This window comes from Magnusiomyces paraingens (assembly GCF_902498895.1).
Source record: "Magnusiomyces paraingens strain CBS 517.90 genome assembly, contig: contig2, whole genome shotgun sequence".
NCBI classification, from domain to species: Eukaryota; Fungi; Ascomycota; class Dipodascomycetes; order Dipodascales; family Dipodascaceae; genus Magnusiomyces; species Magnusiomyces paraingens.
In genome coordinates, this window is record NW_022474068.1 from 2,242,345 (window position 1) to 2,263,887 (window position 21,543).

General features: G+C 47.0%; 1 protein-coding gene across 1 annotated transcript; it reads left to right on the forward strand.

The window, feature by feature from the left end:
- Positions 1 to 1,088: 1,088 nt before the first annotated feature.
- SAPINGB_P002445 (uncharacterized protein) lies at positions 1,089 to 20,251 on the forward strand (the record flags this gene model as incomplete). Its single annotated transcript, XM_031997164.1, has 2 exons — positions 1,089 to 9,933; positions 9,981 to 20,251. The coding sequence occupies 2 exons, from the start codon at positions 1,089 to 1,091 to the stop codon at positions 20,249 to 20,251; spliced, it is 19,116 nt and encodes a 6,371-aa protein (XP_031853055.1).
- Between the last annotated feature and the right edge of the window lie 1,292 nt (positions 20,252 to 21,543).

The window sequence follows — 21,543 nt, forward strand, 5'->3', positions numbered from 1 at the left end:
AATATAATAACACAATGCAGCATATTAAAAAGAAAAAAAAATAATTAGCAGCCTGAATTTATGTAATTAATAAATCTAATAAAAAAAAAAATTTCAATAAATAAACAACTTTAAACTGGGTACACACACGGCTGAACAATAAAGAGAGAGAAAAAAAAATTAACGAAAAAAGTAATTTACCGAATTACAATTAATCATAACTTTAACCTATTATCTTGAAAAAAAAATTATCTCAATGCCTAAGACCAAGGAAATGCAAACTAAGCTTCAACAGATTTTCATAATAATCATAATGTAATGAAAAAATTAAAAAAAAAAGAAAATAAATCAGGTTCTATTATAGCATCTGATATTAAAACTTCAAGCTTATCAATACCGTATAATAAAAAGTTAAATATTAGTAGAAACGAATATCCTCAAATATTATTGAATATATTACTAGTTACCAGAAAAATTTTAATATATGACTTTACTAATGACTAGTATCCAGTATGCCACATGAATACCAAACATACAAACTAAAAATAGTATCTGTTATATAAAGACTTTGGTTTGGGGAACGTGCATATCGCCTATCTTTTAAAAATATACGTAATAATAGACTCTAAAGTTAACTTTAATAAACGTTTATTACGTCTATTAAAATGTGATTACTATTAATTCATATATATATTAATATTTATATATATATATATATATATATATATATAAGATTGGGAATACCCATTTTCACTTAAAAAAGAAATAAATAATTTTAAGTCTCTATCTAATCTTCCATTTTTTTTTTTTTACCTTAACCTAAATTATTAAAATAAAAAAATTTTTTTTTTTTCTAAAAAGGTCAGCAAAATAAAGGAATTATAAATTAATCCCTTACTTTTATTTTCTTAATTATTAGTTTAATTAAACCAATTATCAAGGTATGTATGCGTTATTGTCAAAAATTTTAATGAATTCTAACATGGAAACAGAAAACAAAAATAAGAGCAAAAGAAAAAGGGGTTATATATTGTCTTAACACAACAGCAGCAGTAAGTATAAATAAAAAAGAAATCAACAAAAATCTGTGACTAACTAGGAGTTCAGCAATGCGAATTAGTGCATTATTTATTCCAATATTTGGAATTGCTGCAGTATCAGCAGCTTGTACTGTCGACGAGGAGACCTGCGACAGTGCCTGTGATAATGCCAATACTGTAATTAGTGGCTACTATACTGATTTCACTTTATTAGGGAAGGTTGAGGACTATTATTGCAAGTTAAATAATACTGTTCTTGTAAGCGGCAGTTATGTAGACATGGATGGAACACTTCTTTCAGTTGTCACTGCTTGCCGCTATTGTTTTGACAACAAAGTCATTACTGATTCATCAAACTACGAATATTACGAAGGTTGGATAAATCAATGTTACGACGAGAGGTCTGACGAAATTCCAAGTAACATAGATACCCAGTGTATTTGTGACGTTGGTGATATTACAGAATCTAATTGCAGTGATATGTGTGGTACAGCTGAAGATTATTCGGTAAATTTAGTAAGTTTGGTCACTTGTGGAGTTGTCGATAATGTTGTTAAAAGAAATGTGGTTGGCTGTCTGTTATGTGGTACTGTCTCAAGTTCGGCTAGTACGTTTTGTGATTCCGCCTGGACTGCACTACTGTGTGTAGTTGGAACTCTAGTATCGGTCTTGTCAGAAATTTTGGATGTGATAGGAGAGTTGTTGACTACTGTCTTGTCAGTTGTTGTAGGGTTGTTGGACGAATGCGATTTTGATACCGAAAATTTATGCAGTATCTCGTCATGTACATTAGATGGATTAGATACAGATACTTGTAACTCATATTGTTCAACTACTAACACATGGTTAGAAGGAAGTGAATTAAGTGGAAAATCTTGCGACGATCTATCAATGTCAGAAAAACAAGTTGTTGGAGGATGTTTAATGTGTGGATCAATTATTGGATATGAAACAACAAATACAGTTCTAACTAATGTAGCAAATGTTATTGATACGACCTGTATAAGCGAAATGCAGAATGCGGTATGCAATGGGGATTATATTGAGTCAATATCTGATTCATCAATGGACGCAGTTTCCGAAGCAGAGCAATCATCAGAAGATGCAGTAGAAGATGCATCCTCTTCATCTGAAGCAGCAGCAGATGAAGCATCCTCTTCATCTGAAGATGCCGCTAACGACAAGGCGTCATCATCGTCTGAGGATGCCGCAGATGATGCCTCGTCTTCTTCTGAAGCCGCCGCTGATGAGGCTTCTTCATCTTCTGAGGATGCTGCTGATGATGCTTCTTCTTCTTCCGAAGCGGCCGCTGATGATGCTTCTTCATCTTCTGAGGATGCTGCTGATGATGCCTCTTCTTCTTCCGAAGCGGCCGCTGATGATGCATCTTCATCTTCTGAGGACGCTGCTGATGATGCCTCTTCTTCTTCTGAGGACGCTGCTGATGATGCCTCTTCTTCTTCCGAAGCCGCCGCTGATGATGCCTCTTCTTCTTCTGAGGACGCCGCTGATGATGCCTCTTCTTCTTCTGAGGACGCCGCTGATGATGCTTCATCATCTTCTGAGGACGCCGCTGATGACGCTTCTTCTTCGTCTGAGGACGCCGCTGATGATGCCTCTTCATCTTCTGAAGACGCAGCTGATGATGCCTCTTCATCTTCTGAAGCGGCCGCTGATGATGCCTCTTCATCTTCTGAAGACGCAGCTGATGATGCCTCTTCTTCTTCCGAAGCGGCCGCTGATGATGCTTCTTCATCTTCTGAGGACGCCGCTGATGACGCTTCTTCTTCGTCTGAGGACGCCGCTGATGATGCCTCTTCATCTTCTGAAGACGCAGCTGATGATGCCTCTTCATCTTCTGAAGCGGCCGCTGATGATGCCTCTTCATCTTCTGAAGACGCAGCTGATGATGCCTCTTCTTCTTCCGAAGCGGCCGCTGATGATGCTTCTTCATCTTCTGAGGACGCCGCTGATGATGCCTCTTCTTCTTCTGAGGACGCTGCTGATGATGCTTCTTCTTCTTCTGAAGCCGCCGCTGATGATGCTTCTTCTTCTTCTGAGGACGCTGCTGATGATGCTTCTTCTTCTTCCGAAGCCGCCGCTGATGATGCCTCTTCATCTTCTGAGGACGCAGCTGATGATGCTTCTTCTTCTTCTGAGGACGCCGCTGATGATGCCTCTTCTTCTTCCGAAGCCGCCGCTGATGATGCCTCGTCTTCTTCTGAAGCGGCCGCTGATGATGCCTCGTCTTCTTCTGAGGACGCCGCTGATGATGCCTCTTCTTCATCTGAAGGCGCCGCTGATGATGCCTCGTCTTCTTCTGAGGACGCTGCTGATGATGCTTCTTCTTCTTCCGAAGCCGCCGCTGATGATGCTTCTTCATCTTCTGAGGACGCTGCTGATGATGCCTCTTCATCTTCTGAAGCCGCCGCTGATGATGCTTCATCATCTTCTGAGGACGCAGCTGATGATGCTTCTTCTTCTTCCGAAGCCGCTGCTGATGATGCCTCTTCATCTTCTGAAGCCGCCGCTGATGATGCCTCGTCTTCTTCTGAAGCCGCCGCTGATGATGCCTCGTCTTCTTCTGAGGACGCAGCTGATGATGCTTCTTCTTCTTCCGAAGCCGCCGCTGATGATGCCTCGTCTTCTTCTGAGGACGCTGCTGATGATGCCTCGTCTTCTTCAGAAGCGGCCGCTGATGATGCTTCTTCATCTTCTGAGGATGCTGCTGATGATGCCTCTTCTTCTTCCGAAGCGGCCGCTGATGATGCATCTTCATCTTCTGAGGACGCTGCTGATGATGCCTCTTCTTCTTCTGAGGACGCTGCTGATGATGCCTCTTCTTCTTCCGAAGCCGCCGCTGATGATGCCTCTTCTTCTTCTGAGGACGCCGCTGATGATGCCTCTTCTTCTTCTGAGGACGCTGCTGATGATGCTTCTTCTTCTTCCGAAGCCGCCGCTGATGATGCTTCTTCATCTTCTGAGGACGCTGCTGATGATGCCTCTTCTTCTTCTGAGGACGCTGCTGATGATGCTTCTTCTTCGTCTGAGGACGCCGCTGATGATGCCTCTTCATCTTCTGAAGCCGCCGCTGATGATGCTTCTTCTTCTTCCGAAGCCGCCGCTGATGATGCCTCTTCATCTTCTGAAGCCGCCGCTGATGATGCCTCGTCTTCTTCTGAAGCCGCCGCTGATGATGCCTCTTCTTCTTCTGAGGATGCTGCTGATGATGCCTCGTCTTCTTCTGAAGCCGCCGCTGATGATGCTTCTTCATCTTCTGAGGACGCTGCTGATGATGCTTCTTCTTCTTCCGAAGCCGCCGCTGATGATGCTTCATCATCTTCTGAGGACGCAGCTGATGATGCTTCTTCTTCTTCCGAAGCCGCCGCTGATGATGCTTCTTCATCTTCTGAGGACGCAGCTGATGATGCTTCTTCTTCTTCCGAAGCCGCCGCTGATGATGCCTCGTCTTCTTCTGAAGCCGCCGCTGATGATGCTTCTTCTTCTTCTGAGGATGCTGCTGATGATGCTTCTTCATCTTCTGAGGACGCTGCTGATGATGCCTCGTCTTCTTCAGAAGCGGCCGCTGATGATGCTTCTTCATCTTCTGAGGACGCAGCTGATGATGCTTCTTCTTCTTCCGAAGCCGCCGCTGATGATGCTTCATCATCTTCTGAGGACGCAGCTGATGATGCTTCTTCATCTTCTGAAGCCGCCGCTGATGATGCTTCATCATCTTCTGAGGACGCCGCTGATGATGCTTCATCATCTTCTGAGGATGCTGCTGATGATGCCTCTTCATCTTCTGATGCCGCCGCTGATGATGCCTCGTCTTCTTCTGAAGACGCAGCTGATGATGCCTCTTCATCTTCTGAAGCCGCCGCTGATGATGCCTCGTCTTCTTCTGAGGACGCTGCTGATGATGCCTCGTCTTCTTCTGAAGCCGCCGCTGATGATGCCTCGTCTTCTTCTGAAGCCGCCGCTGATGATGCCTCGTCTTCTTCTGAAGCGGCCGCTGATGATGCTTCTTCTTCTTCCGAAGCGGCCGCTGATGATGCTTCATCATCTTCTGAGGACGCCGCTGATGACGCTTCTTCTTCGTCTGAGGACGCCGCTGATGATGCCTCTTCTTCTTCTGAGGACGCAGCTGATGATGCTTCTTCTTCTTCCGAAGCCGCCGCTGATGATGCTTCATCATCTTCTGAGGACGCTGTTGATGATGCCTCGTCTTCTTCTGAAGCGGCCGCTGATGATGCTTCTTCATCTTCTGAGGACGCCGCTGATGACGCTTCTTCTTCGTCTGAGGACGCCGCTGATGATGCCTCTTCTTCTTCTGAGGACGCAGCTGATGATGCTTCTTCTTCTTCCGAAGCCGCCGCTGATGATGCCTCGTCTTCTTCTGAAGCCGCCGCTGATGATGCCTCGTCTTCTTCTGAAGCCGCCGCTGATGATGCCTCGTCTTCTTCTGAGGACGCTGCTGATGATGCTTCTTCTTCTTCCGAAGCCGCCGCTGATGATGCCTCGTCTTCTTCTGAGGACGCTGCTGATGATGCCTCTTCTTCTTCTGAAGCCGCCGCTGATGATGCTTCTTCTTCTTCTGAGGACGCTGCTGATGATGCCTCTTCATCTTCTGAAGCCGCCGCTGATGATGCCTCGTCTTCTTCTGAGGACGCTGCTGATGATGCTTCTTCTTCTTCCGAAGCCGCTGCTGATGATGCCTCTTCTTCTTCCGAAGCCGCCGCTGATGATGCCTCGTCTTCTTCTGAAGCCGCCGCTGATGAGGCTTCTTCATCTTCTGAGGATGCTGCTGATGATGCTTCTTCTTCTTCCGAAGCGGCCGCTGATGATGCTTCTTCATCTTCTGAGGATGCTGCTGATGATGCCTCTTCTTCTTCCGAAGCGGCCGCTGATGATGCATCTTCATCTTCTGAGGACGCTGCTGATGATGCCTCTTCTTCTTCTGAGGACGCTGCTGATGATGCCTCTTCTTCTTCCGAAGCCGCCGCTGATGATGCCTCTTCTTCTTCTGAGGACGCCGCTGATGATGCCTCTTCTTCTTCTGAGGACGCCGCTGATGATGCTTCATCATCTTCTGAGGACGCCGCTGATGACGCTTCTTCTTCGTCTGAGGACGCCGCTGATGATGCCTCTTCATCTTCTGAAGACGCAGCTGATGATGCATCTTCATCTTCTGAGGACGCTGCTGATGATGCCTCGTCTTCTTCTGAAGCCGCCGCTGATGATGCCTCGTCTTCTTCTGAGGACGCTGCTGATGATGCTTCTTCATCTTCTGAGGACGCCGCTGATGATGCCTCTTCTTCTTCTGAGGACGCTGCTGATGATGCTTCTTCTTCTTCCGAAGCGGCCGCTGATGATGCCTCTTCATCTTCTGAAGACGCAGCTGATGATGCCTCTTCTTCTTCCGAAGCCGCCGCTGATGAGGCTTCTTCATCTTCTGAGGATGCTGCTGATGATGCTTCTTCTTCTTCCGAAGCGGCCGCTGATGATGCCTCTTCATCTTCTGAAGACGCAGCTGATGATGCCTCTTCTTCTTCCGAAGCGGCCGCTGATGATGCTTCTTCATCTTCTGAGGACGCCGCTGATGACGCTTCTTCTTCGTCTGAAGACGCCGCTGATGATGCCTCTTCTTCTTCTGAAGCCGCCGCTGATGATGCTTCTTCATCTTCTGAGGACGCCGCTGATGATGCCTCTTCTTCTTCTGAGGACGCTGCTGATGATGCTTCTTCTTCTTCCGAAGCGGCCGCTGATGATGCTTCTTCATCTTCTGAGGACGCCGCTGATGATGCCTCTTCTTCTTCCGAAGCCGCCGCTGATGATGCCTCTTCATCTTCTGAAGCGGCCGCTGATGATGCCTCGTCTTCTTCTGAGGACGCCGCTGATGATGCCTCTTCTTCATCTGAAGGCGCCGCTGATGATGCCTCGTCTTCTTCTGAGGACGCCGCTGATGACGCTTCTTCTTCGTCTGAAGACGCCGCTGATGATGCTTCTTCTTCTTCTGAAGCCGCTGCTGATGATGCCTCTTCATCTTCTGAAGCCGCCGCTGATGATGCCTCGTCTTCTTCTGAGGACGCTGCTGATGATGCTTCTTCTTCTTCCGAAGCCGCTGCTGATGATGCTTCTTCTTCTTCCGAAGCCGCCGCTGATGATGCCTCTTCTTCTTCTGAAGCCGCCGCTGATGATGCCTCTTCTTCTTCTGAGGACGCCGCTGATGATGCCTCGTCTTCTTCTGAGGACGCCGCTGATGATGCCTCTTCTTCTTCCGAAGCCGCCGCTGATGATGCTTCATCATCTTCTGAGGACGCTGCTAATGATGCCTCTTCTTCTTCTGAAGACGCAGCTGATGATGCTTCTTCTTCTTCCGAAGCCGCCGCTGATGATGCCTCTTCTTCTTCTGAGGACGCTGCTGATGATGCTTCTTCTTCGTCTGAGGACGCCGCTGATGATGCTTCTTCTTCTTCCGAAGCGGCCGCTGATGATGCTTCATCATCTTCTGAGGACGCCGCTGATGACGCTTCTTCTTCGTCTGAGGACGCCGCTGATGATGCCTCTTCTTCTTCTGAGGACGCTGCTGATGATGCTTCTTCTTCTTCTGAGGACGCCGCTGATGATGCTTCTTCATCTTCTGAGGACGCTGCTGATGATGCTTCTTCTTCTTCCGAAGCCGCCGCTGATGATGCCTCTTCTTCTTCTGAGGACGCTGCTGATGATGCCTCGTCTTCTTCTGAAGCCGCCGCTGATGATGCCTCGTCTTCTTCTGAGGACGCTGCTGATGATGCTTCTTCTTCTTCCGAAGCCGCCGCTGATGATGCTTCTTCTTCTTCTGAGGACGCCGCTGATGATGCCTCCTCTTCTTCCGAAGCGGCCGCTGATGATGCTTCATCATCTTCTGAGGACGCTGCTAATGATGCCTCTTCTTCTTCTGAGGACGCAGCTGATGATGCTTCTTCTTCTTCCGAAGCGGCCGCTGATGATGCTTCTTCTTCTTCCGAAGCGGCCGCTGATGATGCTTCATCATCTTCTGAGGACGCCGCTGATGACGCTTCTTCTTCTTCTGAGGACGCTGCTGATGATGCTTCTTCTTCTTCCGAAGCCGCCGCTGATGATGCCTCTTCATCTTCTGAAGCCGCCGCTGATGATGCCTCGTCTTCTTCTGAAGCCGCCGCTGATGATGCCTCGTCTTCTTCTGAAGCCGCCGCTGATGATGCCTCGTCTTCTTCTGAGGACGCTGCTGATGATGCTTCTTCTTCTTCCGAAGCCGCTGCTGATGATGCTTCTTCTTCTTCCGAAGCCGCCGCTGATGATGCCTCTTCATCTTCTGAAGCGGCCGCTGATGATGCCTCTTCATCTTCTGAAGCCGCCGCTGATGATGCTTCTTCTTCTTCCGAAGCCGCCGCTGATGATGCCTCTTCATCTTCTGAAGCCGCCGCTGATGATGCCTCGTCTTCTTCTGAAGACGCTGCTGATGATGCCTCTTCTTCTTCCGAAGCCGCCGCTGATGATGCCTCGTCTTCTTCTGAAGCCGCCGCTGATGATGCCTCGTCTTCTTCTGAGGACGCTGCTGATGATGCCTCGTCTTCTTCTGAGGACGCTGCTGATGATGCTTCTTCTTCTTCCGAAGCCGCCGCTGATGATGCCTCTTCTTCTTCTGAGGACGCTGCTGATGATGCCTCGTCTTCTTCTGAAGCCGCCGCTGATGATGCCTCGTCTTCTTCTGAGGACGCTGCTGATGATGCTTCTTCTTCTTCCGAAGCCGCCGCTGATGATGCTTCTTCTTCTTCTGAGGACGCCGCTGATGATGCTTCTTCTTCTTCAGAAGCGGCCGCTGATGATGCTTCATCATCTTCTGAGGATGCTGCTGATGATGCCTCTTCTTCTTCTGAGGACGCTGCTGATGATGCCTCTTCTTCTTCTGAGGATGCTGCTGATGATGCCTCTTCTTCTTCCGAAGCCGCCGCTGATGATGCCTCGTCTTCTTCTGAGGACGCTGCTGATGATGCCTCGTCTTCTTCCGAAGCGGCCGCTGATGATGCTTCATCATCTTCTGAAGCGGCCGCTGATGATGCTTCTTCTTCTTCTGAAGACGCCGCTGATGATGCCTCTTCTTCTTCTGAGGACGCAGCTGATGATGCTTCTTCTTCTTCCGAAGCCGCCGCTGATGATGCCTCTTCTTCTTCTGAGGACGCTGCTGATGATGCTTCTTCTTCGTCTGAGGACGCCGCTGATGATGCCTCTTCATCTTCTGAAGCCGCCGCTGATGATGCTTCTTCTTCTTCCGAAGCCGCCGCTGATGATGCCTCTTCATCTTCTGAAGCCGCCGCTGATGATGCCTCTTCTTCTTCTGAGGACGCTGCTGATGATGCCTCTTCTTCTTCCGAAGCCGCCGCTGATGATGCCTCTTCTTCTTCTGAGGACGCCGCTGATGATGCCTCTTCTTCTTCTGAGGACGCCGCTGATGATGCTTCATCATCTTCTGAGGACGCCGCTGATGACGCTTCTTCTTCTTCTGAGGATGCTGCTGATGATGCTTCTTCATCTTCTGAGGACGCTGCTGATGATGCCTCGTCTTCTTCAGAAGCGGCCGCTGATGATGCTTCTTCATCTTCTGAGGACGCAGCTGATGATGCTTCTTCTTCTTCCGAAGCCGCCGCTGATGATGCTTCATCATCTTCTGAAGACGCAGCTGATGATGCTTCTTCATCTTCTGAAGCCGCCGCTGATGATGCTTCATCATCTTCTGAGGACGCCGCTGATGATGCTTCATCATCTTCTGAGGATGCTGCTGATGATGCCTCTTCATCTTCTGAAGCCGCCGCTGATGATGCCTCGTCTTCTTCTGAGGACGCTGCTGATGATGCCTCGTCTTCTTCTGGAAAGCCGCCGCTGATGATGCCTCGTCTTCTTCTGAAGCCGCCGCTGATGATGCCTCTTCATCTTCTGAAGCCGCCGCTGATGATGCCTCTTCTTCTTCTGAGGACGCTGCTGATGATGCCTCTTCTTCTTCCGAAGCCGCCGCTGATGATGCCTCTTCTTCTTCTGAGGACGCAGCTGATGATGCCTCTTCATCTTCTGAAGCCGCCGCTGATGATGCTTCTTCATCTTCTGAGGACGCTGCTGATGATGCCTCTTCTTCTTCTGAAGCCGCCGCTGATGATGCTTCTTCTTCTTCTGAGGACGCTGCTGATGATGCCTCTTCATCTTCTGAAGCCGCCGCTGATGATGCCTCGTCTTCTTCTGAGGACGCAGCTGATGATGCTTCTTCTTCTTCCGAAGCCGCCGCTGATGATGCCTCGTCTTCTTCTGAGGACGCAGCTGATGATGCTTCTTCTTCTTCCGAAGCCGCCGCTGATGATGCCTCGTCTTCTTCTGAGGACGCTGCTGATGATGCCTCGTCTTCTTCAGAAGCCGCCGCTGATGATGCCTCGTCTTCTTCTGAGTACGCTGCTGATGATGCTTCTTCTTCTTCCGAAGCCGCCGCTGATGATGCCTCGTCTTCTTCTGAGGACGCTGCTGATGATGCTTCTTCTTCTTCCGAAGCCGCCGCTGATGATGCTTCTTCTTCTTCTGAGGACGCCGCTGATGATGCCTCCTCTTCTTCCGAAGCGGCCGCTGATGATGCTTCATCATCTTCTGAGGACGCTGCTAATGATGCCTCTTCTTCTTCTGAGGACGCAGCTGATGATGCTTCTTCTTCTTCCGAAGCGGCCGCTGATGATGCTTCTTCTTCTTCCGAAGCGGCCGCTGATGATGCTTCATCATCTTCTGAGGACGCCGCTGATGACGCTTCTTCTTCTTCTGAGGACGCTGCTGATGATGCTTCTTCTTCTTCCGAAGCCGCCGCTGATGATGCCTCTTCATCTTCTGAAGCCGCCGCTGATGATGCCTCGTCTTCTTCTGAAGCCGCCGCTGATGATGCCTCGTCTTCTTCTGAAGCCGCCGCTGATGATGCCTCGTCTTCTTCTGAGGACGCTGCTGATGATGCTTCTTCTTCTTCCGAAGCCGCTGCTGATGATGCTTCTTCTTCTTCCGAAGCCGCCGCTGATGATGCCTCTTCATCTTCTGAAGCGGCCGCTGATGATGCCTCGTCTTCTTCTGAAGCCGCCGCTGATGATGCCTCGTCTTCTTCTGAGGACGCTGCTGATGATGCCTCTTCTTCTTCCGAAGCGGCCGCTGATGATGCTTCTTCATCTTCTGAGGACGCTGCTGATGATGCCTCTTCATCTTCTGAAGCCGCCGCTGATGATGCCTCGTCTTCTTCTGAGGACGCAGCTGATGATGCTTCTTCTTCTTCCGAAGCCGCCGCTGATGATGCCTCGTCTTCTTCTGAGGACGCAGCTGATGATGCTTCTTCTTCTTCCGAAGCCGCCGCTGATGATGCCTCGTCTTCTTCTGAGGACGCTGCTGATGATGCCTCGTCTTCTTCAGAAGCGGCCGCTGATGATGCCTCGTCTTCTTCCGAAGCGGCCGCTGATGATGCTTCTTCATCTTCTGAGGACGCCGCTGATGACGCTTCTTCTTCGTCTGAGGACGCCGCTGATGATGCCTCGTCTTCTTCTGAGGACGCCGCTGATGATGCCTCGTCTTCTTCTGAGGACGCCGCTGATGATGCCTCTTCTTCTTCCGAAGCCGCCGCTGATGATGCCTCTTCATCTTCTGAGGACGCAGCTGATGATGCTTCTTCTTCTTCTGAGGACGCCGCTGATGATGCCTCTTCTTCTTCTGAAGCCGCCGCTGATGATGCCTCGTCTTCTTCTGAAGACGCTGCTGATGATGCTTCTTCTTCTTCCGAAGCGGCCGCTGATGATGCCTCGTCTTCTTCTGAGGACGCTGCTGATGATGCCTCTTCTTCTTCTGAGGACGCCGCTGATGATGCTTCATCATCTTCTGAGGACGCCGCTGATGACGCTTCTTCTTCGTCTGAAGACGCCGCTGATGATGCCTCGTCTTCTTCTGAAGACGCAGCTGATGATGCCTCTTCATCTTCTGAAGCCGCCGCTGATGATGCTTCATCATCTTCTGAGGACGCAGCTGATGATGCTTCTTCTTCTTCCGAAGCGGCCGCTGATGATGCTTCTTCATCTTCTGAGGACGCTGCTGATGATGCCTCGTCTTCTTCTGAAGCCGCCGCTGATGATGCCTCGTCTTCTTCTGAGGACGCTGCTGATGATGCGTCTTCTTCTTCTGAAGCCGCCGCTGATGATGCTTCTTCTTCTTCTGAGGACGCTGCTGATGATGCCTCGTCTTCTTCTGAAGCCGCCGCTGATGATGCCTCGTCTTCTTCTGAGGACGCTGCTGATGATGCTTCTTCTTCTTCCGAAGCCGCTGCTGATGATGCTTCTTCTTCTTCCGAAGCCGCCGCTGATGATGCCTCTTCTTCTTCTGAAGCCGCCGCTGATGATGCCTCTTCTTCTTCTGAGGACGCCGCTGATGATGCCTCGTCTTCTTCTGAGGACGCCGCTGATGATGCCTCTTCTTCTTCCGAAGCCGCCGCTGATGATGCCTCTTCATCTTCTGAGGACGCAGCTGATGATGCTTCTTCTTCTTCTGAGGACGCCGCTGATGATGCCTCGTCTTCTTCTGAGGACGCAGCTGATGATGCTTCTTCTTCTTCCGAAGCCGCCGCTGATGATGCTTCTTCATCTTCTGAGGACGCAGCTGATGATGCTTCTTCTTCTTCCGAAGCCGCCGCTGATGATGCCTCGTCTTCTTCTGAAGCCGCCGCTGATGATGCTTCTTCTTCTTCTGAGGATGCTGCTGATGATGCTTCTTCATCTTCTGAGGACGCTGCTGATGATGCCTCGTCTTCTTCAGAAGCGGCCGCTGATGATGCTTCTTCATCTTCTGAGGACGCTACTGATGATGCTTCTTCTTCTTCCGAAGCCGCCGCTGATGATGCCTCTTCTTCTTCTGAGGACGCTGCTGATGATGCCTCGTCTTCTTCTGAGGACGCTGCTGATGATGCTTCTTCTTCTTCTGAGGACGCCGCTGATGATGCCTCGTCTTCTTCTGAGGACGCTGCTGATGATGCCTCGTCTTCTTCTGAAGCGGCCGCTGATGATGCTTCATCATCTTCTGAAGCGGCCGCTGATGATGCCTCGTCTTCTTCTGAGGACGCCGCTGATGATGCTTCTTCTTCTTCAGAAGCGGCCGCTGATGATGCCTCTTCATCTTCTGATGCCGCCGCTGATGATGCCTCGTCTTCTTCTGAGGACGCTGCTGATGATGCCTCTTCTTCTTCCGAAGCGGCCGCTGATGATGCCTCGTCTTCTTCTGAGGACGCTGCTGATGATGGTTCTTCTTCTTCCGAAGCCGCCGCTGATGATGCCTCGTCTTCTTCTGAGGACGCCGCTGATGATGCCTCTTCATCTTCCGAAGCCGCCGCTGATGATGCTTCATCATCTTCTGAGGACGCTGCTGATAAAGCTTCTTCTTCTTCCGAAGCCGCCGCTGATGATGCCTCGTCTTCTTCTGAGGACGCTGCTGATGATGCTTCTTCTTCTTCCGAAGCCGCCGCTGATGATGCCTCTTCTTCTTCTGAGGACGCTGCTGATGATGCTTCTTCTTCTTCCGAAGCCGCCGCTGATGATGCCTCGTCTTCTTCTGAGGACGCTGCTGATGATGCTTCTTCTTCTTCCGAAGCCGCCGCTGATGATGCTTCTTCTTCTTCTGAGGACGCCGCTGATGATGCTTCTTCTTCTTCAGAAGCGGCCGCTGATGATGCTTCATCATCTTCTGAGGATGCTGCTGATGATGCCTCTTCTTCTTCTGAGGACGCTGCTGATGATGCCTCGTCTTCTTCTGAAGCCGCCGCTGATGATGCCTCGTCTTCTTCTGAGGACGCTGCTGATGATGGTTCTTCTTCTTCCGAAGCCGCCGCTGATGATGCCTCGTCTTCTTCTGAGGACGCTGCTGATGATGCCTCTTCATCTTCTGAAGCCGCCGCTGATGATGCTTCTTCTTCTTCTGATGACGCTGCTGATGATGCCTCTTCTTCTTCCGAAGCCGCCGCTGATGATGCCTCGTCTTCTTCTGAAGCCGCCGCTGATGATGCCTCGTCTTCTTCTGAGGACGCTGCTGATGATGCCTCGTCTTCTTCTGAGGACGCTGCTGATGATGCTTCTTCTTCTTCCGAAGCCGCCGCTGATGATGCCTCTTCTTCTTCTGAGGACGCTGCTGATGATGCCTCGTCTTCTTCTGAAGCCGCCGCTGATGATGCCTCGTCTTCTTCTGAGGACGCTGCTGATGATGCTTCTTCTTCTTCCGAAGCCGCCGCTGATGATGCTTCTTCTTCTTCTGAGGACGCCGCTGATGATGCTTCTTCTTCTTCAGAAGCGGCCGCTGATGATGCTTCATCATCTTCTGAGGATGCTGCTGATGATGCCTCTTCTTCTTCTGAGGACGCTGCTGATGATGCCTCTTCTTCTTCTGAGGATGCTGCTGATGATGGTTCTTCTTCTTCCGAAGCCGCCGCTGATGATGCCTCGTCTTCTTCTGAGGACGCTGCTGATGATGCCTCGTCTTCTTCCGAAGCGGCCGCTGATGATGCTTCATCATCTTCTGAGGACGCTGCTGATGATGCCTCGTCTTCTTCTGAAGCGGCCGCTGATGATGCTTCATCATCTTCTGAAGCCGCCGCTGATGATGCTTCTTCTTCTTCTGAAGACGCTGCTGATGATGCTTCTTCTTCTTCCGAAGCCGCCGCTGATGATGCCTCTTCTTCTTCTGAAGCGGCCGCTGATGATGCCTCGTCTTCTTCTGAGGACGCCGCTGATGATGCCTCGTCTTCTTCTGAGGACGCTGCTGATGATGCCTCGTCTTCTTCTGAAGCGGCCGCTGATGATGCTTCATCATCTTCTGAAGCGGCCGCTGATGATGCTTCATCATCTTCTGAGGACGCAGCTGATGATGCTTCTTCTTCTTCCGAAGCCGCCGCTGATGATGCCTCTTCTTCTTCTGAAGCGGCCGCTGATGATGCCTCTTCTTCTTCTGAGGACGCTGCTGATGATGCCTCTTCTTCTTCTGAGGACGCTGCTGATGATGGTTCTTCTTCTTCTGAAGCCGCCGCTGATGATGCTTCATCATCTTCTGAGGATGCTGCTGATGATGCCTCTTCATCTTCTGAGGACGCAGCTGATGATGCCTCTTCTTCTTCTGAAGCCGCCGCTGATGATGCTTCTTCTTCTTCCGAAGCGGCCGCTGATGATGCCTCGTCTTCTTCTGAGGACGCTGCTGATGATGCTTCTTCTTCTTCCGAAGCGGCCGCTGATGATGCCTCGTCTTCTTCTGAGGACGCTACTGATGATGCCTCGTCTTCTTCTGAAGCCGCCGCTGATGATGCCTCGTCTTCTTCTGAGGACGCTGCTGATGATGCCTCGTCTTCTTCTGAAGCCGCCGCTGATGATGCCTCGTCTTCTTCTGAGGACGCTGCTGATGATGCTTCTTCTTCTTCCGAAGCGGCCGCTGATGATGCCTCGTCTTCTTCTGAGGACGCTGCTGATGATGCCTCGTCTTCTTCTGAGGACGCTGCTGATGATGGTTCTTCTTCTTCCGAAGCCGCCGCTGATGATGCCTCGTCTTCTTCTGAGGACGCCGCTGATGATGCTTCATCATCTTCTGAGGACGCAGCTGATGATGCTTCTTCTTCTTCCGAAGCCGCCGCTGATGATGCCTCTTCTTCTTCTGAGGACGCTGCTGATGATGCTTCTTCTTCGTCTGAGGACGCCGCTGATGATGCCTCTTCATCTTCTGAAGCCGCCGCTGATGATGCTTCTTCTTCGTCTGAAGCCGCCGCTGATGATGCCTCTTCTTCTTCTGAGGTCGCCGCTGATGACGCTTCTTCTTCGTCTGAGGACGCCGCTGATGATGCCTCGTCTTCTTCTGAGGACGCTGCTGATGATGCTTCTTCTTCTTCTGAAGCGGCCGCTGATGATGCTTCTTCATCTTCTGAGGACGCTGCTGATGATGCCTCGTCTTCTTCTGAAGCCGCCGCTGATGATGCCTCTTCTTCTTCTCAGGACGCTGCTGATGATGCTTCTTCTTCTTCCGAAGCGGCCGCTGATGATGCCTCGTCTTCTTCTGAAGCGGCCGCTGATGATGCTTCTTCTTCTTCCGAAGCCGCCGCTGATGATGCTTCTTCATCTTCTGAGGACGCTGCTGATGATGCCTCTTCTTCTTCTGAGGACGCTGCTGATGATGGTTCTTCTTCTTCCGAAGCGGCCGCTGATGATGCCTCTTCATCTTCTGAAGCAGCCGCTGATGATGCCTCTTCTTCTTACGTAGCCGCCGCAGATGATGCTTCTTTATCTTCTGAACCCGCAGCTGATGATGCTTCTTCTTCATCCGAAGCTGCTGCTGATGATGCTTCTTCATCTTCTAAAGCCGCCGCAGATGATGCTTTATCTTCATCTGTAGCCGTAGCTGATGGTGCTTCGTCCTCGTCTGAGGAAGCTGCCGATGACTCCTCTTCCTCTTATGAGGATGTTGCTGATGGTGCTTCTTTATCTTTGTTTTCTGAATCTGCTTCCATTTCGGAATCTTTTAAATCTGATTCAGAGTCTTCTCCTTTTATTTCAGAATCAGATTCTCTTTCTATTTCTGAATCATCTGCCTCAGTCTCAGTTTCTGAATCGGAATCTGTTTCTATTTCGAAATCTTCTGCGTCAGATTTAGTTTCTGAATCTTCAATTTCTGTATCTTCAGAATCAGAATCTGTATCTGTTTCTATTTTGGAATCTTCTGCCTCGGCCTTAGTTTCTGAATCGGAATCTGTTTCTATTTCTGAATCATCTGCCCCAGTCTCAGTTTCTGGATCAGAATCCGTTTCTATTATGGAATTTTCTGCCTCAGATTTAGTTTCTGAATCTTCAATTTCTGTTTCTTCAGAATCAGAATCTGTTTCTGTTTCTATTTTGGAATCATCTCCCTCAGTCTCAGTTTCTGAATCGGAATCTGATTCTATTTCGGAATCTTCTGCCTCAGATTTAGTTTCTGAATCTTCAGTTTCTGAATCTTCAGAATCAGAATCGGATTCTGTTTCTATTTCTGAATCATCTGCCCCAGTCTCAGTTTCTGGATCAGAATCCGTTTCTATTATGGAATTTTCTGCCTCAGATTTAGTTTCTGAATCTTCAATTTCTGTTTCTTCAGAATCAGAATCTGTTTCTGTTTCTATTTTGGAATCATCTCCCTCAGTCTCAGTTTCTGAATCGGAATCTGATTCTATTTCGGAATCTTCTGCCTCAGATTTAGTTTCTGAATCTTCAGTTTCTGAATCTTCAGAATCAGAATCGGATTCTGTTTCTATTTCTGAATCATCTGCCCCAGTCTCAGTTTCTGGATCAGAATCCGTTTCTATTTCGGAATCTTCTGTCTCAGATTTAGTTTCTCAATCTTCAGTTTCTGTATCTTCAGAATCAGAATCTGCTTCTGTTTCTATTTTGGAATCTTCTGCCTCGGCCTCAGTTTCTGAATCTTCTTCTGAATCTGTTTCTATTTCAGAATTTTCGGAATTAGAATCTTCAGAATCTGCTTCTGTTTCTGTTTCTGAATCTTCTTCTGAATCTGTTTCTATTTCAGAATTTTCGGAATTAGAATCTTCAGAATCTGCTTCTGTTTCTGTTTCTGAATCTGTACCCGTTTCTATTTCGGAATCTTCTGAACCTGTTTCTGCTTCTAAATCTGTTTTTGAATCTTCTCAATCTGTTTCTATTTCTGAATCTTCTGAATCCACTTCTGTTTCTGTTTCTGAGTTTTCTGAATCTTTATCCATTTCTGAATTATCTCTTTCTCAATCTATCACTGAAGGTTCGACTTTAACAGAAAAATTTTCTGTACCTATTTCTTCAGCGGCCTCGATTTACTGTATTCTACCCATGAAACGTGATGCTTCTTATGATTCCTGTTTATCAGCTTGTGGTGTTGTGTCTAGTACTGTTGAAGATCATGGTGATTCCTGCCCTGTTTTGTCTTCGATTGTTGATGCTTACTCAGTTTGTTATCAATGTCTGTCAATCTACGATTCCGGTCTTGATCTCAGTCAATCAGTCATTACTGCATTTGAAGATTGCGATCTTGAAATTATCGTTTGGTGTCCTGAAGATTCAACTGAATCCTCATCTTTCAGTGTTCCTCTTGAAACTGGAGAAACTGGAATGTCTTCATTTACAGCATCCGAAGTTGAATCTTCTCCTTCACCTTCTTTGTCTTCATTCGAGGGCACTTCTGAGGCTGGCTCTGAATCTCTATTTTCAAGTTCCTTATCATCATCATTTTCTGTAGAGATTTCAGAGTCTTCTACTTACTTTGAGTCGGAATCTCTTGAAACTTCTTTATCTTTGTCTTTGTCTTCGACTTTTGTCTTTACTCCTTCGACGAAGCCCTCTTGGAATTCCACCTTCACAACTTCAGTTTCCAGTTCTAGTACCTCTGGTATTGGCCCTCAGTCACCAAGTTCTACCATTACATCTGTTGCCACACAAACTTCCTTTACTTCATATACTACGGTAATTGGATCTCAGACTCTCACTGTTACTATTCCTTGTGATGATTGTACCCCTATTACTTCGACAAGCTCTTACACAGGATACACCACCTATACAACTGTTATTTCTGGTGAAACTACCATTGTCACAGAGCCTTGTGAGAAATGTACGGCAACATCTTCCACGGAATTCACTATCTCTTCAATAGACTCACACACCGAATACACTACGTATACCACGGTCGTCGGTGGAGAGACTACTACTGTTACGGAGCCTTGTGAGAAATGTATCTCTACTTCTTCTGAAACAAGTTCTGTTTCTTCGACAAGTTTTCACACTGAATTCACCACTTATACGACAGTCATCGGTTCTCAGACTCTTACTGTTACTATTCCTTGTGAAGATTGCACAGCTACTACTCCGTCAAGTTCTTATTCCCAATACAATACATATACAACAATTATTGGTGGTGAGACCAAGACTGTCACCGAGTCCAGCGAATCTACTCCTTCCCAACCTTTCGTTACATCTCCTATCATCACAGGTTTTACAACCGTCAATAGTGGTACTACTTTTAGTCTTATTGAATCTTCGGAAACCCTGATTTTTTCTGGTTCAGAGTCTTCCTTGTTTACTATTTCAGCAAATACCGCTCCATCGAAGGCTACTTTCTTGACATCCGAAACTGGTACTAATCTTCCTGAACAATCAACAGAAGTTACTACTTTATCTGAGGCAGCTTCAAATTCTGTTAAGTCCTCGTCCTTTATAACATTTACGTCTGTTATTGGCGAAACTACAGTTATCATGACAGCTTCACAGGAATCTGCTCCTGTTATTTCTGTGTCTAGCATCCCTATTAGCTCTGGAGTTGAAACTGTTTCAGGTATTTATTCTAGTGCGGTTTCTGAAATTTCTGTTAAGTCCTCGTCCTTTATAACATTTACGTCTGTTATTGGCGAAACTACAGTTATCATGACAGCTTCACAGGAATCTGCTCCTGTTATTTCTGTGTCTAGCATTCCTATTAGCTCTGGAGTTGAAATTGTTTCAAGTATTTATTCTAGTGCAGTTTCTGAAGCACAACCAAGCAGCAGTTCTTTAGTTTCAACCAATATTCTTGGTTCTGAAATAACATCAATTACCGCTGAATCTAAAACTGGAACACTTTCTGTTCATGAATCATCTTTTGTTTCTTTTCAATTTGTCTCTGGTTCTGGCTCTGAGATTGTGTCTTCCCTTGAGACATTCACATTTGAAAATTCCTTGCTATCTGGCATTGTTTCTGCTTCATCTTCAATTCCAGAAACTCCTTCATTGTCTACATCTGTTGCATCCTCGCCTTCTATTAATGAGGGTTCTTCATCACTTATTTCTTCTGCGACATCATCTTCTGGATCTCTGGAGTTGTCGTCTTACACAACCTTCACTATTGTTACTGAGGGTGTCACTCTTACATTGACGGAGAGTTTTGTGGAAAATCACCCTACTACCGAGTCGACTAGTTCTTCTCTTTCAGTTTCGACCTCGACTTCGACTTCGACTTCCCAGTCCTCAGTTGCTCTGGTGAACACCCAAAATACATTGCCAGCTGTTTCTTCTTCTCTCCCGTCCCAATACCAACCCAATTCTAGCTCAGGTGGAGTTGAGCAAGTTAATTCAGCCCAGACAAATATTGCACCTGTGAATCTTAGTTTGGCTCTAGTTATGATTTTGCTTCTTTTTATGATGTGATGACGCTTAATTACTTGAATTTTTTTTACGTTTTTTACTGTTTTCATTGTTTTTAATTTTTTTTTAATGTCTTTTAATGTTTTTTACTGTTTTTTGGTTTTATATTTTTGTACAACTTTTTTTTCAAAATTTTGTTTTTTATGTATTAATACTTGTTTGGTTTGAACTTTCCAATAATAGGTAGGTTTTTCGTGATATTTATTTAGTTTTATAGATTACAAGTTATACCCGTGCTACAATAATTTGCAATTAAGTGTTACTGCTATTTGTAATTAAATATTACTGCTATTTACCCGTGCTACTGCTATTCGTAACTGCGATTCGCAATTAAGTAATAGTGCGGTTGACAATATATATATATATACAGGTTGAAGAAAAGAGAAGAAAAAGAGAAAAAGCTGGGGAAATAATAATTAGTCATCTTTCAGTCAGAAAGTAATCTTTTTTCTTTGGAAATGTAATATTTCGGGATATTACCATGAATTTTTTGGGGGTTACCCTAAAAAATGTACAGTTTATACAGGTTGAAAAGAAGAGAAAAAAACTGGGGGAAGATTAGTCATCTTGTAGTAATGGATCGAAATTTTTTTTGTGAAATGTAAAAAAGAACAAGTGACCCGTGCTACTGCTGTTCGTAATTTAAATGCTATTGCTATTCGTAATTAAATGTTATTGCTATTCTCAATCAAATGTTACTGGTATTGGCTATTAAGTATTAGTGCTATTCGCAATTAAGTAATAGTCACGGAAAACCTAAAAGTGTAATTTTGCGAATTTGTTCTTAGCGTTAAGATAACTGATTTTACCCAATCTTTTCATCGCTGACAAAGCAGCTTTGGACCAAAATCGCACCCAATTCACGACGACAACAAACGTCAAGAATAGACCCTTAAACTCAATTATTAATGATGAAATTGATATATATGATTAATATAATGATTTAAATGAAGACTAGACTATTAATTTACTTAAAAATTGAAAAAAATTCACTTTTTGACTTTTGGCACCCATTTCACGACGACAAAAAACGTCAAAATGAGACCCTTAAGCCCAATTCTCAAGGATGTGAATCATAAACAAGGGTGATATGATGATTTAAATAAAGACTAGGCTATTAAATTTGTTTAAAAATTGATTAAGTTTCCATTCAATAGTCAGTCGCACCCATGTCACGACAACAACAACCGTCAAAAATAGACTCTTAAACCCAATTATTAGAGATGAAAATGATTTATATGAGTAATATGATGATATAGATTACAACTAGACTATTGATTTTGTTAATATTAAAA